This window comes from Pan paniscus, chromosome 21 (genome assembly GCF_029289425.2).
Source record: "Pan paniscus chromosome 21, NHGRI_mPanPan1-v2.0_pri, whole genome shotgun sequence".
NCBI lineage: Eukaryota > Metazoa > Chordata > Mammalia > Primates > Hominidae > Pan > Pan paniscus.
In genome coordinates this window covers 1189486-1205615 of record NC_073270.2, presented here as the reverse complement: position 1 = coordinate 1205615, position 16130 = coordinate 1189486, and the positions used below count along the sequence as shown (strand labels likewise).

Genomic DNA, 16130 nt, shown 5'->3' with positions numbered 1-16130 from the left:
AAGTCAAGAAACAATAGATGCTGGCAAGGCTGTGGAGAAATAAGAATACTTTTACACTGTTGGTGGGAATGTAAATTAGTTCAACCATTGTGGAAGACAGTGTGGCAATTCCTCAAGGATGTAGAACCAGAAATACCATTTGACCCAGCAATCCCATTACTGGGTATATATCCAAAGGAATATAAATCATTCTATTATAAAGACACATGCACACGTATGTTTACTGCAGCACTATTTACAATAGCAAAGACATGGAACCAACCCAAATGCCCATCAATGATAGACTGCATAAAGAAAATGTGGTACATATACACCATGGAATACTATGCAGCCATAAAAAGGAATGAGATCATGCTCTTTGCAGGGACATGGATGAAGCTCGAAGCCATCATCTTCAGTAAACTAACACAGGAACAGAAAACCAAACACCACGTGTTCTCACTCATAAGTGGGAATTGAACAATAAGAACACATAGGGGAATGTGATACATGGGGGCCAATCAGGGTGTGTGGGGAAGGGGAGGCAGAGCATTAAGACAAATAGCTAATGCATGCGGGACTTAAAACCTAGATGATGCGTTGATAGGTTCAGCAAACCATCATGGCACATGTATACCTATGTAACAAACCTACATGTTCTACACTTCTATCCTGGAACTTAAAAAAAATAATAATCAGCCGGGCACGGTAGCTCACACCTGTAATCCCAGCATTTTGGGAGGCCAAGGCGGATGGATCATGAGGTCAGGAGATCGAGACCATCCTAGCTAACATGGTGAAACCCCTCTCTCCTAAAAATACAAAAAATTAGCCAGGTGTGGTAGTGGGTGCCTGTAGTCCCAGTTACTCGGGAGCCTGAGGCAGGAGAATGGCATGAACCCTGGAGGCAGAGCTTGCAGTGAGCCGAGATCATGCCACTGCACTCCAGCTTGGGCGACAGAGCTAGACTCTGTCTCAAAAAAAAAACAAAAAACCTAATCAACTTTATAGTTAATAACTGCTTCTCTGTAGTATCATAGAAGACACTTACTGACCCACCTGTTGCCATACAAACAGCAGTCACATGCATACAGCCATAGAAAGCATAGAAACACTGCACACAACTAACATTCATGGACAGCACAGAGACCTGAAGAGGCATGTTATGAGGCTGCCATACTTGGAAGTTGGAATTCTAAGTGGAAAGAAGATTGGAAAGATAAGTAGAATTTGAGATGCAGCTTTTAATCTAATATGATGTACTCTCAAGGCAAGTCCCACTTTTATCTCTATCCAGTTAGATCAGTGCTTGTGCTGAATGAAAGAATTAGCTTCTGACTCTGTTAGTTACCAGCTAGAACCTTAAACAAAATTTGACGTCATGACACAGAAAAGTATTTAGGGTCAGAACTTACAATAAAAGGTGGAGGGTAGAGAAGGGAACATTCATCTGGAACTTTCTATATGCTTTTATATGTTCTCCTATATATGATAGTAGTGGGCCAGGCACTGTTAAAGTAAAAATTCATGTCTTAGTCATAATAGGCAGCTCCAAACAATGGTCTTCGTTTTTGTTTTTGGCATGGAAAAATACATAGACATACAAATGTTCACTTAAGACAAAAATTAGCTCATATATTTGAGTACATCGGAGGAAGACAGATAAAGAATTTAAGTCCAATTAAGAGAATCCTTGTATCTTCTATACATTTCTGTCTACACATTTCTAATTGTAAGGCAACTCTCTTGGCTGTTGTGTTGGTAGTAGCAATTATGTCCATCCCCATGGTCATCCAATCCCTGATGGAATTTTCCTGGTGAAATTGGATTGGTAGAATCAGCTCTTTGGATATTATTTCCAGCAGTATTTCTAGTTCTTCCATACCAGAAGTAAATGTTAATTAATTATGAGTAAGAGCTCTCTGAGAAGGTGGTGGCATAGTCTCGGAAGTAGCGGTCTCAGATGGTGGCATAGTAGTCTCGGGAGTAGTGGTCTCAGATGGTGGCATAGTAGTCTCAGGAGTATTGGTCTCAGGTGTCATGGTTTCTCCAAATTTAGTTGTGTCAAATGTTATCAGATCATTCAACATAGATACTGGGGAACCAGTAAAAGAGTCCACATCACTATAATCAAATGTTATATCCTCTAGGTGAATCACAGGAAATGCTGGTCGTCGAGTATATTCATGTGATATTATTATAGAAATGCAGCATGATAGCTTGTTCCTACAAAGAAGTATGTACCTTTCAGTATCTAAACATCGTCTTCTGCAATGTCCTATGTTATTCTTCCAACATTTTTGGGGTTCAAAGCTACCTGTAGAGAATAAAATATAGGTCAAATTTTTAACTCTGGCATCAACATAACAACTTTTCATTCATTCAAAAATTTACGCTGACTGACATCTAGACTAATATGATGTCAAGTACAAAAAGCCATTGAAAGAGACAAACAGGAGAACAAAAAGTGTATATTAAAATTGTGCTATGTGCCATCAAAGAAGTTGTATGGAGAAAAGGAGAAATGTAGAAAAAGAGAGGGACGGAGAGAGAGAGAGCATACTAGACTGATATGAAACCTAGAAAGAAAGGATGAAAATGAAAAGCCCAGGACCAGATGGATTCACAGCTGAATTCTACCAGATATACAAAGAAGAGCTGGTATCATTCCTACTGAAACTATTCACCCAAAATTGAGAAGGCAGGACTCCACTTTAACTTATTCTATGAGGCCAGCATCATCCTGAGACCAAAACCTAGCAGAGACACAAGAAAAAAAAAATTTCAGGCCAGTATCCTTGATGAACATCAGTGCAAAAATCCTGAACAAAATAGTAGCAAACTGAATCCAGCAGCACATCAAAAAGCTTATCCACTACAATCAAGTAGCCTTTATCCTTGGAATGCAAGGTTGGTTCGGCATATGCAAATCAATAAATGTGATTGCTTATGGATAGCATTTAAAGTACAGAAATTGGTAAACCATGGTGGGTTGGAATAATATGAGAAAAAAAGAGGACTAGAATTAAATTCTAGTGAGTTTCAATATTAAGAGATAAGAGATCAGATAAGAGGAAACGACTTAAAAGGACCAATAAGATAAGTCAGATCAAAACAGGAGAATAAGACTCTAGAGTCTTAAAGCAGACCCCCAGCAGAGCAGAGCTCCAGCAAAGATTTGAATATAATAGTTTAGTTGAGAGACAATTCCTCCTTAAAAAAAATCAGTGGAGAAATGTAGAAATCAGGAAAGCAAGAAATCCAAGAAAAGGTGAGTTATAACCTGTTATTATCATGAGATCATCTATCAACTGCTGGCCAGCAGGATGGCTGTGTTCTGTTTGCTCAGAGGACAATCCCACAGGGAAGCCCAGCAGCCAGGCTACAAATAAGCCTCAGACTCATGGATGAGCCTGGGGGACATGTTACATTCCATTATGTGAAATAGACACAAAAAGATAAATACCACATGTTTTCATTCATAAGCAGGAGCTAAAAAAGTTGAGTTCATAGAAGTAGACTGTAGAATAATGATTACTAGAGGCTGGGAAGGGAAAGGAGGATAGAGAGAGGTTGGTTAACAGATAGAAAATTACACCTAGATAGGAGGAAAAAGTTCCAGCATCCTATAGCAGGGGTCCCCAACCCCTGAGCAGCCAATGGGTACTGGTCCATGGCCTGTTAGGAACCAGGCTGCACAGCAAAAGGTGAACAGCAGGTGTGCAAGCATCACCACCTGAGCTCCACCTCTTGTCAGATCAGCCAAGGCATTAGAATCTCATAGGAGCATGAACCCTATTGTGAACTGTGCATGTGAGGGATCTAGGATGTGTGTTCGTTGTGAGACTCTATTGCCTGATGACCTGAGGTAGAACAGTTTCATCCTGAAACCATCCCCACCACCACCTTCACCTCGTCGAAAAAACTGTATTCCACAAAACTGGTCCCTGGTGCCAAAAGGGGTCCACTGTTCTATAGCACTGTAGGGTGACGGTAGTTAACAATCATTTACTGTATATTTTCAAATAGCTAGAAGAGACGATTCTGAATGTTCCCAATATAAAAAAATGACAAATGTTTGAGGTGATAGATATGCTAATTACCCTGATTTGATCATTACACATTGTATACATGTATCAAAATATCACTCTGCATCTTCTAAATATGAATAATTATTACACATCAACTAAAAGTAGAAGAAAAAACAGCATTTAGTTTTTATTAAAAAAAAAAACAAAAAACTTAAAAAAATGTTTAATTGGGCATCAGGTCCTGAAGGTGCAGTGTTACAGAAAAACCTTGAAGAATGAAAGGGTGCAGAGTTACAGTAAAAACCTTGAAGAACTAACATCCATTTATGTTTTCTTCCCATAATAGCCTTGAACTGCAAATAAGGGAATTACCACAGGAAAAAAAAATATTACCAAGCCTCAAAGTTATTCTACATGAGGCTCAAAGGACCTGGACTATTTATCCAGCTTCCCCCGTAGTTGACAGATGATCCAGAGACAGCTGATAATTTTCTGGCATTTCTGGATTGCCCTGTACAGGGGTATTTCACAAGCAGTTGTTGAAAGACTGGAGATACTGACAGTTGCAAGTCGGGCTGATATGCATGAAAACAGAAAATGCATAAAAGGTTATGGGGAAAGTTGTATCAGATGTGACTACATTAAGCAGGAGAGGAGACTGTTTCTTAAAGGACAAAGTGGTCATTTTGTAGTCAAATACTGCTGAGAGGTTAAAAAAAAAGATGAAGGCAGGAAAATGTCCACGCTTTTAGTAGTATGAAGGTAACTTCATACTGAGGAGAGCAGCTTCCGAGTGGTATGAAAAAAGAAACCAAATTGCAGTTGGTCAAAATGTGAATGAGAGAGAAGTGAATGCAGGACCTGTAGATGAAACTCTTAAGAAGTTTAGCTCCAAAGAAAAGCAGAGAAATAAATAACTTGTTAGAGAGCAATGTAAGGTTAAGGGAAAGCTTTCAGGTTTGTTTTGAAGAATGAGAAATACCAAATGGTGCTTGCAAGCAATGAGAAAAGAAACAAGCAGTCTGGGCCCAGTGGCTCACACATGTAATCCCAGCACTTTGGGAGATCGAGGCGGGCAGATCACCTGAGTTCAGGAGTTCAAGACCAGCCTGGCCATGGTGAAACCCTGTCTCTACTAAAAAATACAAAAATTAGCTGGGCAAGGTGGCGAGCACCTGTAGTCCCAGCTACTCAGGATGCTGAGGCAGGAGAATCACTTGAACCCGGGAGGCGAAGGTTGCAGTAAGCCAAGATCGTGCCACTGCATTCCAGCCTGGGCAACAAGAGCAAGACTCCATCTCAAAAAAAAAAAAAAAAAAAAAAAAGCAGAAAAGGAGAGATTAATATAGAATAGGGTGATGAGATGACAGAAGGGCACAGTCACAAATTCACACAGAGCAGACTGATCTTTAGATGGAGAAGACACGTTTCTCCATTTATGGCAAAGGGGACAGAGGAAATGAGTGAAAACTTCCTATTTGAATTGTTTAAATAAATGGGGCATGGGATAAGCTGAGGGGGAGAGCCATGTAGAGGAGAGGAGCAGGAAAATAAAAGACAAATAAAGGTCAGGACAAAATAGTTGTCTAAAAAAGAGGGAAGATGGCTGGGTGTGGTGGCACAAACCTGTAATCCCAGCACTTTGGGAAGCCGAGGCGGGTGGATCACAAGGTCAGGAGATCGAGACCATCCTGGCCAACCTGGTGAAAACCTGTCTCTACTAAAAATACAAAAATTAGCTGGATGTGGTGGCACATGCCTGTGATCCCAGCTCCTCGGGAGGCTGAGGCAGGAGAATCACTTGAACCAGGGAGTTGGCGGTTGCAATGAGCCGAGATTGGGCCACTGCAGTCCAGCCTGGTGACAGAGGAAGACTCTGTCTCAAAAAAAAAAAAAAAAAAAAAAAAGAAAAAGAAAAAGAAAAAAGAAGGAAGGTTCATTTACAAGAGAAATGCAGTAGGATTTCCAAGCAGTGTGACTACTCATTTGAGGGGTGAGGATATAAATCTAAAGGGAAACTAGTGTGCTGCATTGTATGTTCATTTATCAAGCAGTAAACGGCATGATCATCTTTCTCAAGACAATTGCCCAAGGAGTACCTAGATAAGTGTATTCTAGGCAGAGGAAGCAGCTAGAGATAAGGCTCTATGGAGGAGGAAGGCTGGTATATGTGCAGAAGAGCAAGTAATTTTCTACACAACCTCATTTGAACTGAATGTGATAATATATATAAAACATATATAGATGTATGTATGTATGTATATATTAGGCTCACAATAATTTGGTTTATATTTTATCCTATGGGAAATGTTGGCTTTAGTCCAACTTCACCAATTATTTATTCTACCTTCACTCTTCTAGAGTCATTTATTCTATCTTTGTTATTTTACTGGCTCGATTTTACTTTGTACTTCGTGGAATTTTCTATAAGTTTCAAGTCTAGACCTTCCACTTCTTTTGTGCAAGACAGACTCTAACCTTGCTTCTTCGTTCCTCACATCTACAAAGATTTATATCTTAATTTTTTTCCTCCAGCATTATCCATACTTGAAATATGTCATCTTGGCTCTCTTCTTCTCCTTTGTCTTTGAATTGCCTTGTTCTGTCAATTATTCTTCAAAATTGTTTCTCACTTACATTTCTTTCTACTGCTTTTAAATTATCCCCTCCATTCTTAAATTAGGCTATAGTCACACAGTCATCAAAGTTTTGGGCCCTTGAGGTACATCTGTGAACTAAACAGACAAAAATCACATGGAGCTGACTTTCTAGCAGAGGGAGACAGATAATAAAAAGTAAATGCACTCCCTGCTGGACTGTATGGTTTACAGACTTAAATCTAAGACCTGAAACTATGGAACTACCTGAAGAAAACATTAGGGAAACACTTCAGGACGTTGGTCTTGGCAAAGATTTCTTGGGTAAGACCTCAAAAGCACGGGCAACCAAAGCAAAAATAGGCAATTAGGATTACATCAAACTAAAAAGCTTGTGCACAGCAAAGGAAATAATCAACAAAGTGAAGATGTAGCCCACAGAGTAGGAGAAAATATTTGCAAGCTATCCATCTGATGAGGAATTAACAACCAAAAGTATATTAATATAAGGAGCTCAAAAAACTCCATTGCAAACAAAAACAAATAATCTGATTTTAAAACAGGCAAAAGATTTGAATAGACATTTCTCAACAGAAGACATACAAACAGCCAACAGGTATACATAAAAATATGGTAAAAACATGGTAAGGATGGTAACTTTTAAATGTATATTTTACCTTAATAAAAAAGTACATTATTTTGTAGATGAAAAGGTGACAAATGGTTTGCAGAAAGAAGGGAGAATAGATTTAAGGGTAATAGAAGATTCATAAACAGGAGTTGCACAAGCCTGTGTAACAAGGTGATGATTAAACAGCTTGAAGGAGGTAAAGGAATTAGTCACACCAGTATCTGAGGCAAGTACATTCTAGGCAGAGGAAACAAACAAAGCTCTATGGGTTGAGTAAGTCTGATATGTTTGGGGAAGAGCACTGGGGCCTGTGTGGCTGTAGTGGAGTGAACAAGGACTATAATAGTAGGAGATGAGGTGAGAGAGGTCATAAGGGCCCACTGTATGGACTCTTGTTACCACTCTGAGTATAGAGGGGGCCCTAGGAGAGTTTTGAGCAAAAGTACGTGATCTGACTTCCAGTGTAAGCGGATCATGCACTATGTGTCTTCACAAGATGGTGGAAGGGAAGAGCAGAAGGACAGATATCATGAGGAAGCTATGGCAATAACACAGGTGAGAGATGATGGTGACTAGAATCAGAGTGGTAGCAATGGAGGTGACGAGAATAATTGCATTCTGGATATAATTTTCAGGCAGATGTAATAGACTTCCTGATAGATATGAGTGTCATAGGATATAGAAAAATCAAAGATAATTCCAAGAATTTGGTTTTAGCAGTAGAATGATGGCAATTGGGAAAAATTCATAATTTTTTTTTCTAGAGTGACAACAGTCATTTTTTTCAAAGAACTTCAGTCTGGAACTATTATGTTGTTAGGACATGTGATCTTCATCACCAGTATCTCAAAATCCTAAAATTAGAAATATGACTAGCAATTGTATGTTTCTAAGTAGGGGAGCCATCTAGCCAAAACATTATCCCATGTGTGGAGTTCTTTCTAAAACATACCAGATATATAATCAGCTAGCATCAACTTAAAATATATCTATGGATAGCAGTCCACTGATAGCTTGGCTTGGTAAAAAGTTGCTTCACAAGCCATCAGGTGCTATCTCACTTGAAAACACATAATATAAAGCCCAGAGAGACTAAATAGCTAAATTTCAAAACAAAACCTATAAGAGAACACAAAAATGAAAATCTCTAAATCAAAAGAAATGAAAACTACCTCTCCAAAATAAAAGGGAAAGAGAGACATGGACAATTTGTAGAAAAGTTAAATATACATTAAGCATGTATTTGAAGTTCGACTTCCCCATTACTCATAGACATAAATAAAAATTAAATATTTATATATAATATTTCATTTTTAGGACTTGGCAAGTATTCAGAAATTGATAATACATGAAGCAGACAGAAAAAAGTACATCTCCAGGAATTTTATGCTGAATGATTTATGTATAAGAAAGGTTATACTAGCCATCCTTGTCTATAAAATGTAAATGCACTTATTTATGCAAAAACAATTTGGCTAAGTAATTTAAACAGTATCCATTCTATAAAATTTATACAGTCATTGGAAATACAGTTTTTGAAAATATTTAGTAAATGGGAAAATACTAATAGTATAATAGAAAATTTATAAGTATGCTATACATTTTTATTCAAATAAGAAAACTGAGGAAGAACAATAGATCAAAAATATTTTGTCTCTTTTAACTTCTTTACAATTTTTTTACTTCTTTACAATTTCAAAATTTCCAAATTTTCAACAATACAGCAGTTTATAATCAGAAATGAATGTAGATATTAATTCTGTAACTCACATTACATCAACATGTGAATCAAGACATAACAGATCATAGGCACAGTTATAACCATCTAATAGACATGAATAGCATCTTTCTAGGCAACATATAACACCTCCAAATTTAACAAAAGCCAAATTTCTTAGTATATAAAGATAATTAAGAAAGTTTAGAAATCTAATGGACTGGATGTTCAAACTCATTTATAACTAAAGTGTCATGAATTCAAACATCAGGACATCATTTTCACATATTAGACTGTAAAACTGAATGTAGTAGAAAACTGAATGTAGTAGAAAAAACAAAAAAGACTGATGAGGGTGTGGGAAGCTGACACTCTTGCAACTGGTGATAGGAGAGAAGAATAGTTCAGCTTTTCTGGTAGGTGGTTTGACTGTGTGTGTGTGTGTGTGTGTGTGTGTCCACGTGTCCAGTCATAAATGAAAAGACATACATTTGTTTACAAATTTTTCTTGCTGAATTGTTTTTGATAATTAAAGACCTATTTTTCATCAGTAGTGGAGTAATTAATGTGAGGCAATTCATCTGCTCCTCCTCAAAGTTTTACTTATTGATTAAAAATAATGAACTAGGTTTATGTATGGATAAGATGTCTCTAATATATTGCTAGTACATTGCAGAACAATTCACATGGTGCATTTGCAATTGCATTTTTAAAAAATCTAAAAGGTATACACATGCAAATATAAATATATTTGTATTTGCTAGGATATATAAGAAATTGGTAACATTGATTGATTCTGAAGGGGAAGACTGAAGAACTGGTATTCTTGGACAGACAAACATTTTTCTTTTCCTTAAACCCTATAAATCTATCGATTGCTTGATACATAAGTCAATTGCAAGTATTATTTTTTAATAAAAAGTTAACAATTTTGAAAAGTAGCATTATTAAATAGTGGAAACAGACTGTTCCTATTCATCTAAAATTAGAAGCTCCCCATTGGTCACTAGTCTGTCTATCCTGTCTTCACTCCACTTATTTCCACTTCTACCCCAAACATATATATTTTCTCTTCCATATGATAGTGCTACAGAATCTACAAACTGTCAATGGACTTGTTCACCGTACCTAAGAACATGAAAGTGAGGGCCTCCCTCTGAAGGTACTCTCCGGGCAAAGAAGAATTCAAGATGCTAGGAGAACTAATAGGACACAACAATGAAATAGATACAACAGAATAATCAAAATGGAAGTGAAGTGAGGCTGAACTAACATTGGATAGTTATGTAGAGAGAGAGATAGGGTGGCTCAGAGCATTAAGGAAATTCTTGTCTTTGGAGAAATGCCTCAGAGGACATCCCAGCTTGCTAGATGCCCCTAACAGAAAGATTCTCAGAGACTAGGGGCATGGAGCTGCCAAAATAAGAGCATTCTGCTGCTTTGTTGGCCCAGATTTTTCCTGCAGATTCCCTCTCTTCCCATCATGATACCAGGGGAGCCCAAGGGCAACAACTCATCCTAGTCATCATCTCTGCTTTATAGGGTTCCATTACCTTTGGTCACCTGAGTTAGCAACCCACAGATAATGAAGGTCAGCATCAGGATATTCATGGCTCCTGGGAGAGAGGAAGCTCTGTGTCCTGAGGAATACAGAACACTGCACAGCAAGGAATTTAAGTGGTCACCTTTACTGGTCTATCATGGGTGATGAACCAGAGAAGGGGAAAATGCCATGCCACCCAGATCACCAGACCATTAATTTGCAACACTGAGTGTGCACGACACAATAATGTCTGCTTCTAGAAATTATTAAAGAAAGCTGAGGCCTTATGAGATAAGCTATTATCCCGTAGAACCGTAAGGTCTGATGGAAAGAAACAGCCCCAAGAGGAAGTTTTTGTTAACTTTAGATGGGCTCAATTGTCCTTCTCCTCTGTCTGTATGCAGCACTTTGTACATACCCAATGACAGCAGAATGGTGTGTAAAGATATCACTTGTGGCAGTCCAATAGCTTACAACATCCGGTATTCACCTTTTCTTCTGAGTGATCACCCCAATATGAATTCCTGTGAAACAAGAAAGACACTTTTTAACTAATAAGTTCATAAGATTCCATCAATTATGAGACAGAAGGAATTTGGAATGAAAATAGTGAAAACAGGAAAACAGGTTTTATTGGTGCTCTTCTTTTTCCCGTTCTGCTGTCCCATCAACTCTTTTCCCTCATTCAGAAATACAAATATGAAATGAAATATTGAGAGAGAGGAAACATTTTAAAAGGAGAGGGAGAGAGAAAGAGAGAGAGGAGAGAGGCCCAATGTAACATTATGCCCCCCATCCCCACTACCAAAGGAGAAAAATATAGGAGACATTTGTGAAATTGCCCAGTAGGAGTGATCAGCATTTTATCTCCTGGAAGAGTTTGCTGAGCTGTATTTCTCCCACATATGTTTAATACCACTAGATACCAAGGAAATCAGGAAAATTAAAAAAAAATTTTCTAAACAGCTGCACTGTTTAGAAAAAAAACTGTAGCTCACTGCCCGTGTTCATTTAATTTTACATTAACATGCTCTGGAGGCTGACTGATTTTCAGTGTGAAAATACAATATACAAACTGTTCTTGGAATTATTTTTAAACAGAACTAACATCAGAATCATCTGAATAATCAGAATCATCTATTTTGGAAAAAACCGGATTCATTAAATGACTCTTTGGCCAAAAACTGTTTGAGAACAATGTTAACATGGGAATGCTACGCTTTCTAGAATTTGACATTTTCAGTGATCAAGAATTTCTATATTTTGTAAATGGAAATACCACTGCTAACAACAAGATGCTATAAATAGAATGATGATTTGTGTTTTCAAAGTCGATATATTAGAATGATGTGAAAATAATAATAAAGGCGAGATATTTTGTGGCAAAGTTATCTCAGGGTAAACCCTGCAGCTGCAAGTGCCACCAGCGAGTATTCTGGGTGAAAATGGGAAAAGGGTTAAAAATGCAGGATGGCCAAAGCCATCCTAAGCAAAAAGAACAAAACTAGAGGAATCACATTACCTCACTTCAAATTATACTACAAAGCTATAGTAACCAAAACAGCATGGTACTAGTATAAAAACAGACACATAGAGCAATGGAAAAGAAAAGAGAACACAGAAACAAGTCCACACATCTACAGTAAACTCATTTTTGACAAAGTTGCCAAGAACATACTTTGGGGGAAAAGCAGTCTCTTTAAAAAATGGTGCTGGGAAAACTGGATATCCATATGCAGAATAATGAAACTAGACTCCTGTCTCTCACCATATACAAAACATTAAATCAAATGGATTAAAGACTTAAAGCTAAGATCTCAAACTATGAAACTACTATAAGAAACTGGGAAATCTCTCCAGGATGTTTGGGCAAAAATTTCTTGAGTAGCAACCCACAAACAAAGGCAATCAAAGCAAAAATGGACAAATGGGATCACATCAAGTTAAAAAGCTTCTGCACAGCAAAGCACACAATCAACAAAGTGAAAAGACAACCCACAGAATGGGAGAAAATATTTGCAAACGACCCTTCTGACAAGGGATTAATAACAGGAAATATAAAGAGCTCAAATAATTCTATAGGAAAAAAATCTAATGATCCAACTTAAAAATGGGCAAAGTATCTGAATAGATATTCTGAAAAGAAGACATACAAATGGCAAACAGGCAGATGAAAAGGTGCTCAAAATCACTGATCATCAGAGAAATGCAAATCAAGCTACAATGAAATATCATCTCACTCCAGTTAAAATGGCTTTTATCCAAAAGACAGGCAATAGCAAATGCTGGCAAGGATTTGGAGAAAGGGAAACCCTTGTATGCTACTGGTGTGAACGTAAGATAGTACAACCACTATGGAGAACAGTTTGGAGGTTCCTAAAAAAACTGAAAATAGAGTTACCATACAATCCAGCAATCCCACTGCTAGGTACACACTCCCCTCCAAAAGGAAATAAGAATATTGAATAGATACCTTCACACCTGTGCTTGTTGCAGCACTATTCACAATAGCCAAGATTTAGAAGCAACGTAAGTGTCGATCAACAAATGAGTGGATAAAGAAAATGTGGAACTTATACACAGTGGAGTATTATTCAGCCATAAAAAAGAAAGAGATGCTGTCATTTGCAATAACATGGATGGAACTGGAGGCCATTATGCTAAGTGGAATAAGCCAGGAACATAAAGACAAATATTGCATGTTCTCACTTATTTGTGAAATCTAAAAATCAAAACTATTGAATTCAAGGGAGATAGAGAGTAGAAGGATGGTTATCAGAGGCTGGGAATGGTGGTGGGCATGTGTGGGAAGGTGAGGATGGTTACTGGGTACAAAAAATAGTTAGAAAGAGTGAATAAGACCTGGTATTTAATAGCATAACGAGGTGACTATAGTCAAAAATAATTTAATTGTACATTTTAAAATAATAAAAAAGTATAATTAGATTACTTGTAACACAAAGGATAAATGCTTGAGGGGATGGATACCCCATTTTCCATGATGTGGTTATTATGCATTGCATGCTTGTATCAAAACATCTCATGTACCCCACAAATATAGACACCTACTATGTACCTACAAAAGATAAAAATTTAAAAAAATGCAGGGTGCTGTATTTTGGCAGGAGATAATACAGACTTACCCTTAGTATATTTACAGTTTTGCTGAGTTTTGTTTTGTTTTTGAAAAACAAGGAATCTCTAATGTTCTCATCTGTCAGAGATGTAGCGGTGAAGTTGGAGAAGTGAGTTTAAAAAGTAGAAGCTATAAAGGAAAACCAGGAGCTTGATTAAGAATTTTCTGTGGAGATAAGAAAAGTGACTCTCCAATTGAGAGATGCAAGATGATCTGCCAAAGTCAGAGATCATAAAGAGGTTGTCAGAAAAATGCATAGCAGCATGTGGGTGCTCTTGGGCCAGTCAAGCACCACCTACTTGAGAATACCACCAACCTGTGAGAATGACTTCCAAGGACAATGGCCACAGAGCCTTCCTTCCTTAGACTAGCTCAGCCAAGTCAGAGATGGATACCCCACCTCTGTGCATCTGGTTTTGTTAGTGTACATATTCTCTACTCTGCCATGGGTAGATACTCTGCCATTGGAGTATTGGGGTAGGGTAAGGTGACATAAGGATAAGGGGAGATGGAGAGAGAAGGTCTATATGGTGCTTTTTAGATTTTGTGTCACTAAGAAAATAATTATTAGTGATTTTAGTAATCTCCCTGAAAAATCAATAGAATTAACTATTTGAAAACCAATGGAAATAGAATCTCGGGACCAAGAAAAGTAGATTCAGCTATAAAATAGATTTCATGCTTGCACAGTTTGCATCAATTTTGCTATCACTGCACTTCTCTTTTTTTGAAATTTCTGTATTTTAAATAAATTTTTAAAATCTTACCACCCTTGGCCGGTCGCAGTGGCTCACACCTGTAATCCTAGCACTTTGGGAGGCTGAGGCTGGTGGATCACATGAGGTCAGGAGTTCGAGACCAGCCTGGACAACATTGTGAAACCCTGTCTCTACTAAAAAATACAAAAATTAGCCGTGCGTGGTGGTGGGTGCCTCCAATTCCATCTACTCAGGAGGCTGAGGCAGGAGAATCGCTTGAACCGGGAGGCAAAGGTTGCAGTGAGCCAAGATTGCACCATTGCACTCCAGCCTGGGTGACAAGAGTGAAACTCCGTCTCAAAAAAAAAAAAAAAAAAAAAAATCTTATCACCCTTCTTCATTAGCCTGTATTGTGTATTGTTTATATTTCTCTGTGGGCTGTAATCAGATCAGAGGCAGAGGCACACGCTAAATGTTAAAAGTTGCTTTTATCCTGAGTTATATATTTATACAGATGTATCTCACCAGTGTCTTGGAAAGGACCTTCTAGATAATCTTAGATTGGATATTAAATATAGAGGATGGATATCGAATGCACAGCATAGCATAAAATCTTCACTGAGGCACAGCATACATGGTTGACCTGCCCATTTCTGTTGCTGATGTGTGGGCATCCCTGTTTAATCACAGAACTCCTCTTACTGAGGCTGAGCCTAAGTTCAGAATCCTTTCCAGGAAAGTTGGTGTCTTTATCATCTATAATCTAAGCCCAACCTCTACTTTACAGATGGAGAAACTGAGGCCGACATAAAGGTCTCAGTGTGATCCTCTAATGTGATCCAGGTTGTCAACATAAGCCGTGTCCAGAGAGACAATCTAATTCTAACTGCTCGTTTTATAAAAGAGCACATTTGGTCCTCAAGAAGGAAAATGGTTTGCCCCAAAGTAAAGTAATATGCCCAAGGTCACACAGTTAAAGAGCATGAAGCAAGACTTTTTCATTCCAATGGAGAAAATTATCTGCCCATATAAGGGGGGAAAAAAAACCCAGAAGGAAGAAGCAATGATAACAGCAGAGAATGTCCAGAAGTTACCACAATGTTCTGAGAAAGGATCACACCAGTGACTTTTGTGCGTGTGTAGTGGTGGTAGCATTCGTAATCATGATCGTGTTCTCATCTCTAGAATGCATCTGCCCTCCAGGAAGACCATTAAGGAGCTGATATTACCAAATGTTTGAGTATAAGCTATTTGAAATCTGAAGATTGGGCGGTGTCTGAGTCTGAGACAGCTTCAGATAAAAATGTTTCTTTCTTTTGCTTTTTTAATTAAAAAAATGTTTTTAATCAGTCTGGGGTTGGGGAACACTTCTTATAAATGGAACAAAGATAAGAAGGCTAGAAGGCATCATTACAAATAAGGCAATATGAAAGATATTGGAATGAAATTTTTAATAGAAAAAAGGGGAAAAACTTGTAATTTAGAATTTTTATGCCCAGTGAGAATATATGTCAAATGTGAATATAAAATAAAGATATTTTCAGGCAATAAAAGCAGAGAATGTTCATCACTAACATACCTTCACTGCAAGAAATGTTGATGAAAGTTCTTTTTTTTTTTAACTTTTATTTTAGGTTCAGGGGATACACATGCAGGTTTGTTACATGGGTAAATTGCTTGTCACTGGGTTTGGTGTAAAAATGATTTTGTCACCCAGGTAGTGAGCATAGTACCTGATAGTTTTGGTTTGTTTGTTTGTTTGTGATGGAGTCTTGCCCAGGTAATTTTTGTATTTTTA

At 37.7% G+C, this 16130-nt stretch overlaps 1 protein-coding gene across 1 annotated transcript; it reads right to left on the bottom strand.

The window, feature by feature from the left end:
* Positions 1-543: 543 nt before the first annotated feature.
* Positions 544-10656, bottom strand: DEFB125 (defensin beta 125). The gene is made up of 2 exons (XM_034947332.4): positions 10509-10656; positions 544-2296 (listed from the first exon to the last, which is right to left on the bottom strand). Exons 1-2 carry the CDS (start codon positions 10564-10566, stop codon positions 1881-1883), a joined length of 474 nt encoding a protein of 157 aa, XP_034803223.1. The 5' UTR covers positions 10567-10656; the 3' UTR covers positions 544-1880.
* Positions 10657-16130: the final 5474 nt, after the last annotated feature.

Coding starts and splice junctions, on each gene's coding strand:
- DEFB125 (XM_034947332.4), bottom strand. CDS start 10,566: ATGAATATCCTGATGCTGACCTTCATTATCTGTGGGTTGCTAACTCAG. Junction 2,297..10,508: donor GCTAACTCAGGTGACCAAAG/GTAATGGAACCC, acceptor TATTCTCTACAG/GTAGCTTTGAACCCCAAAAA.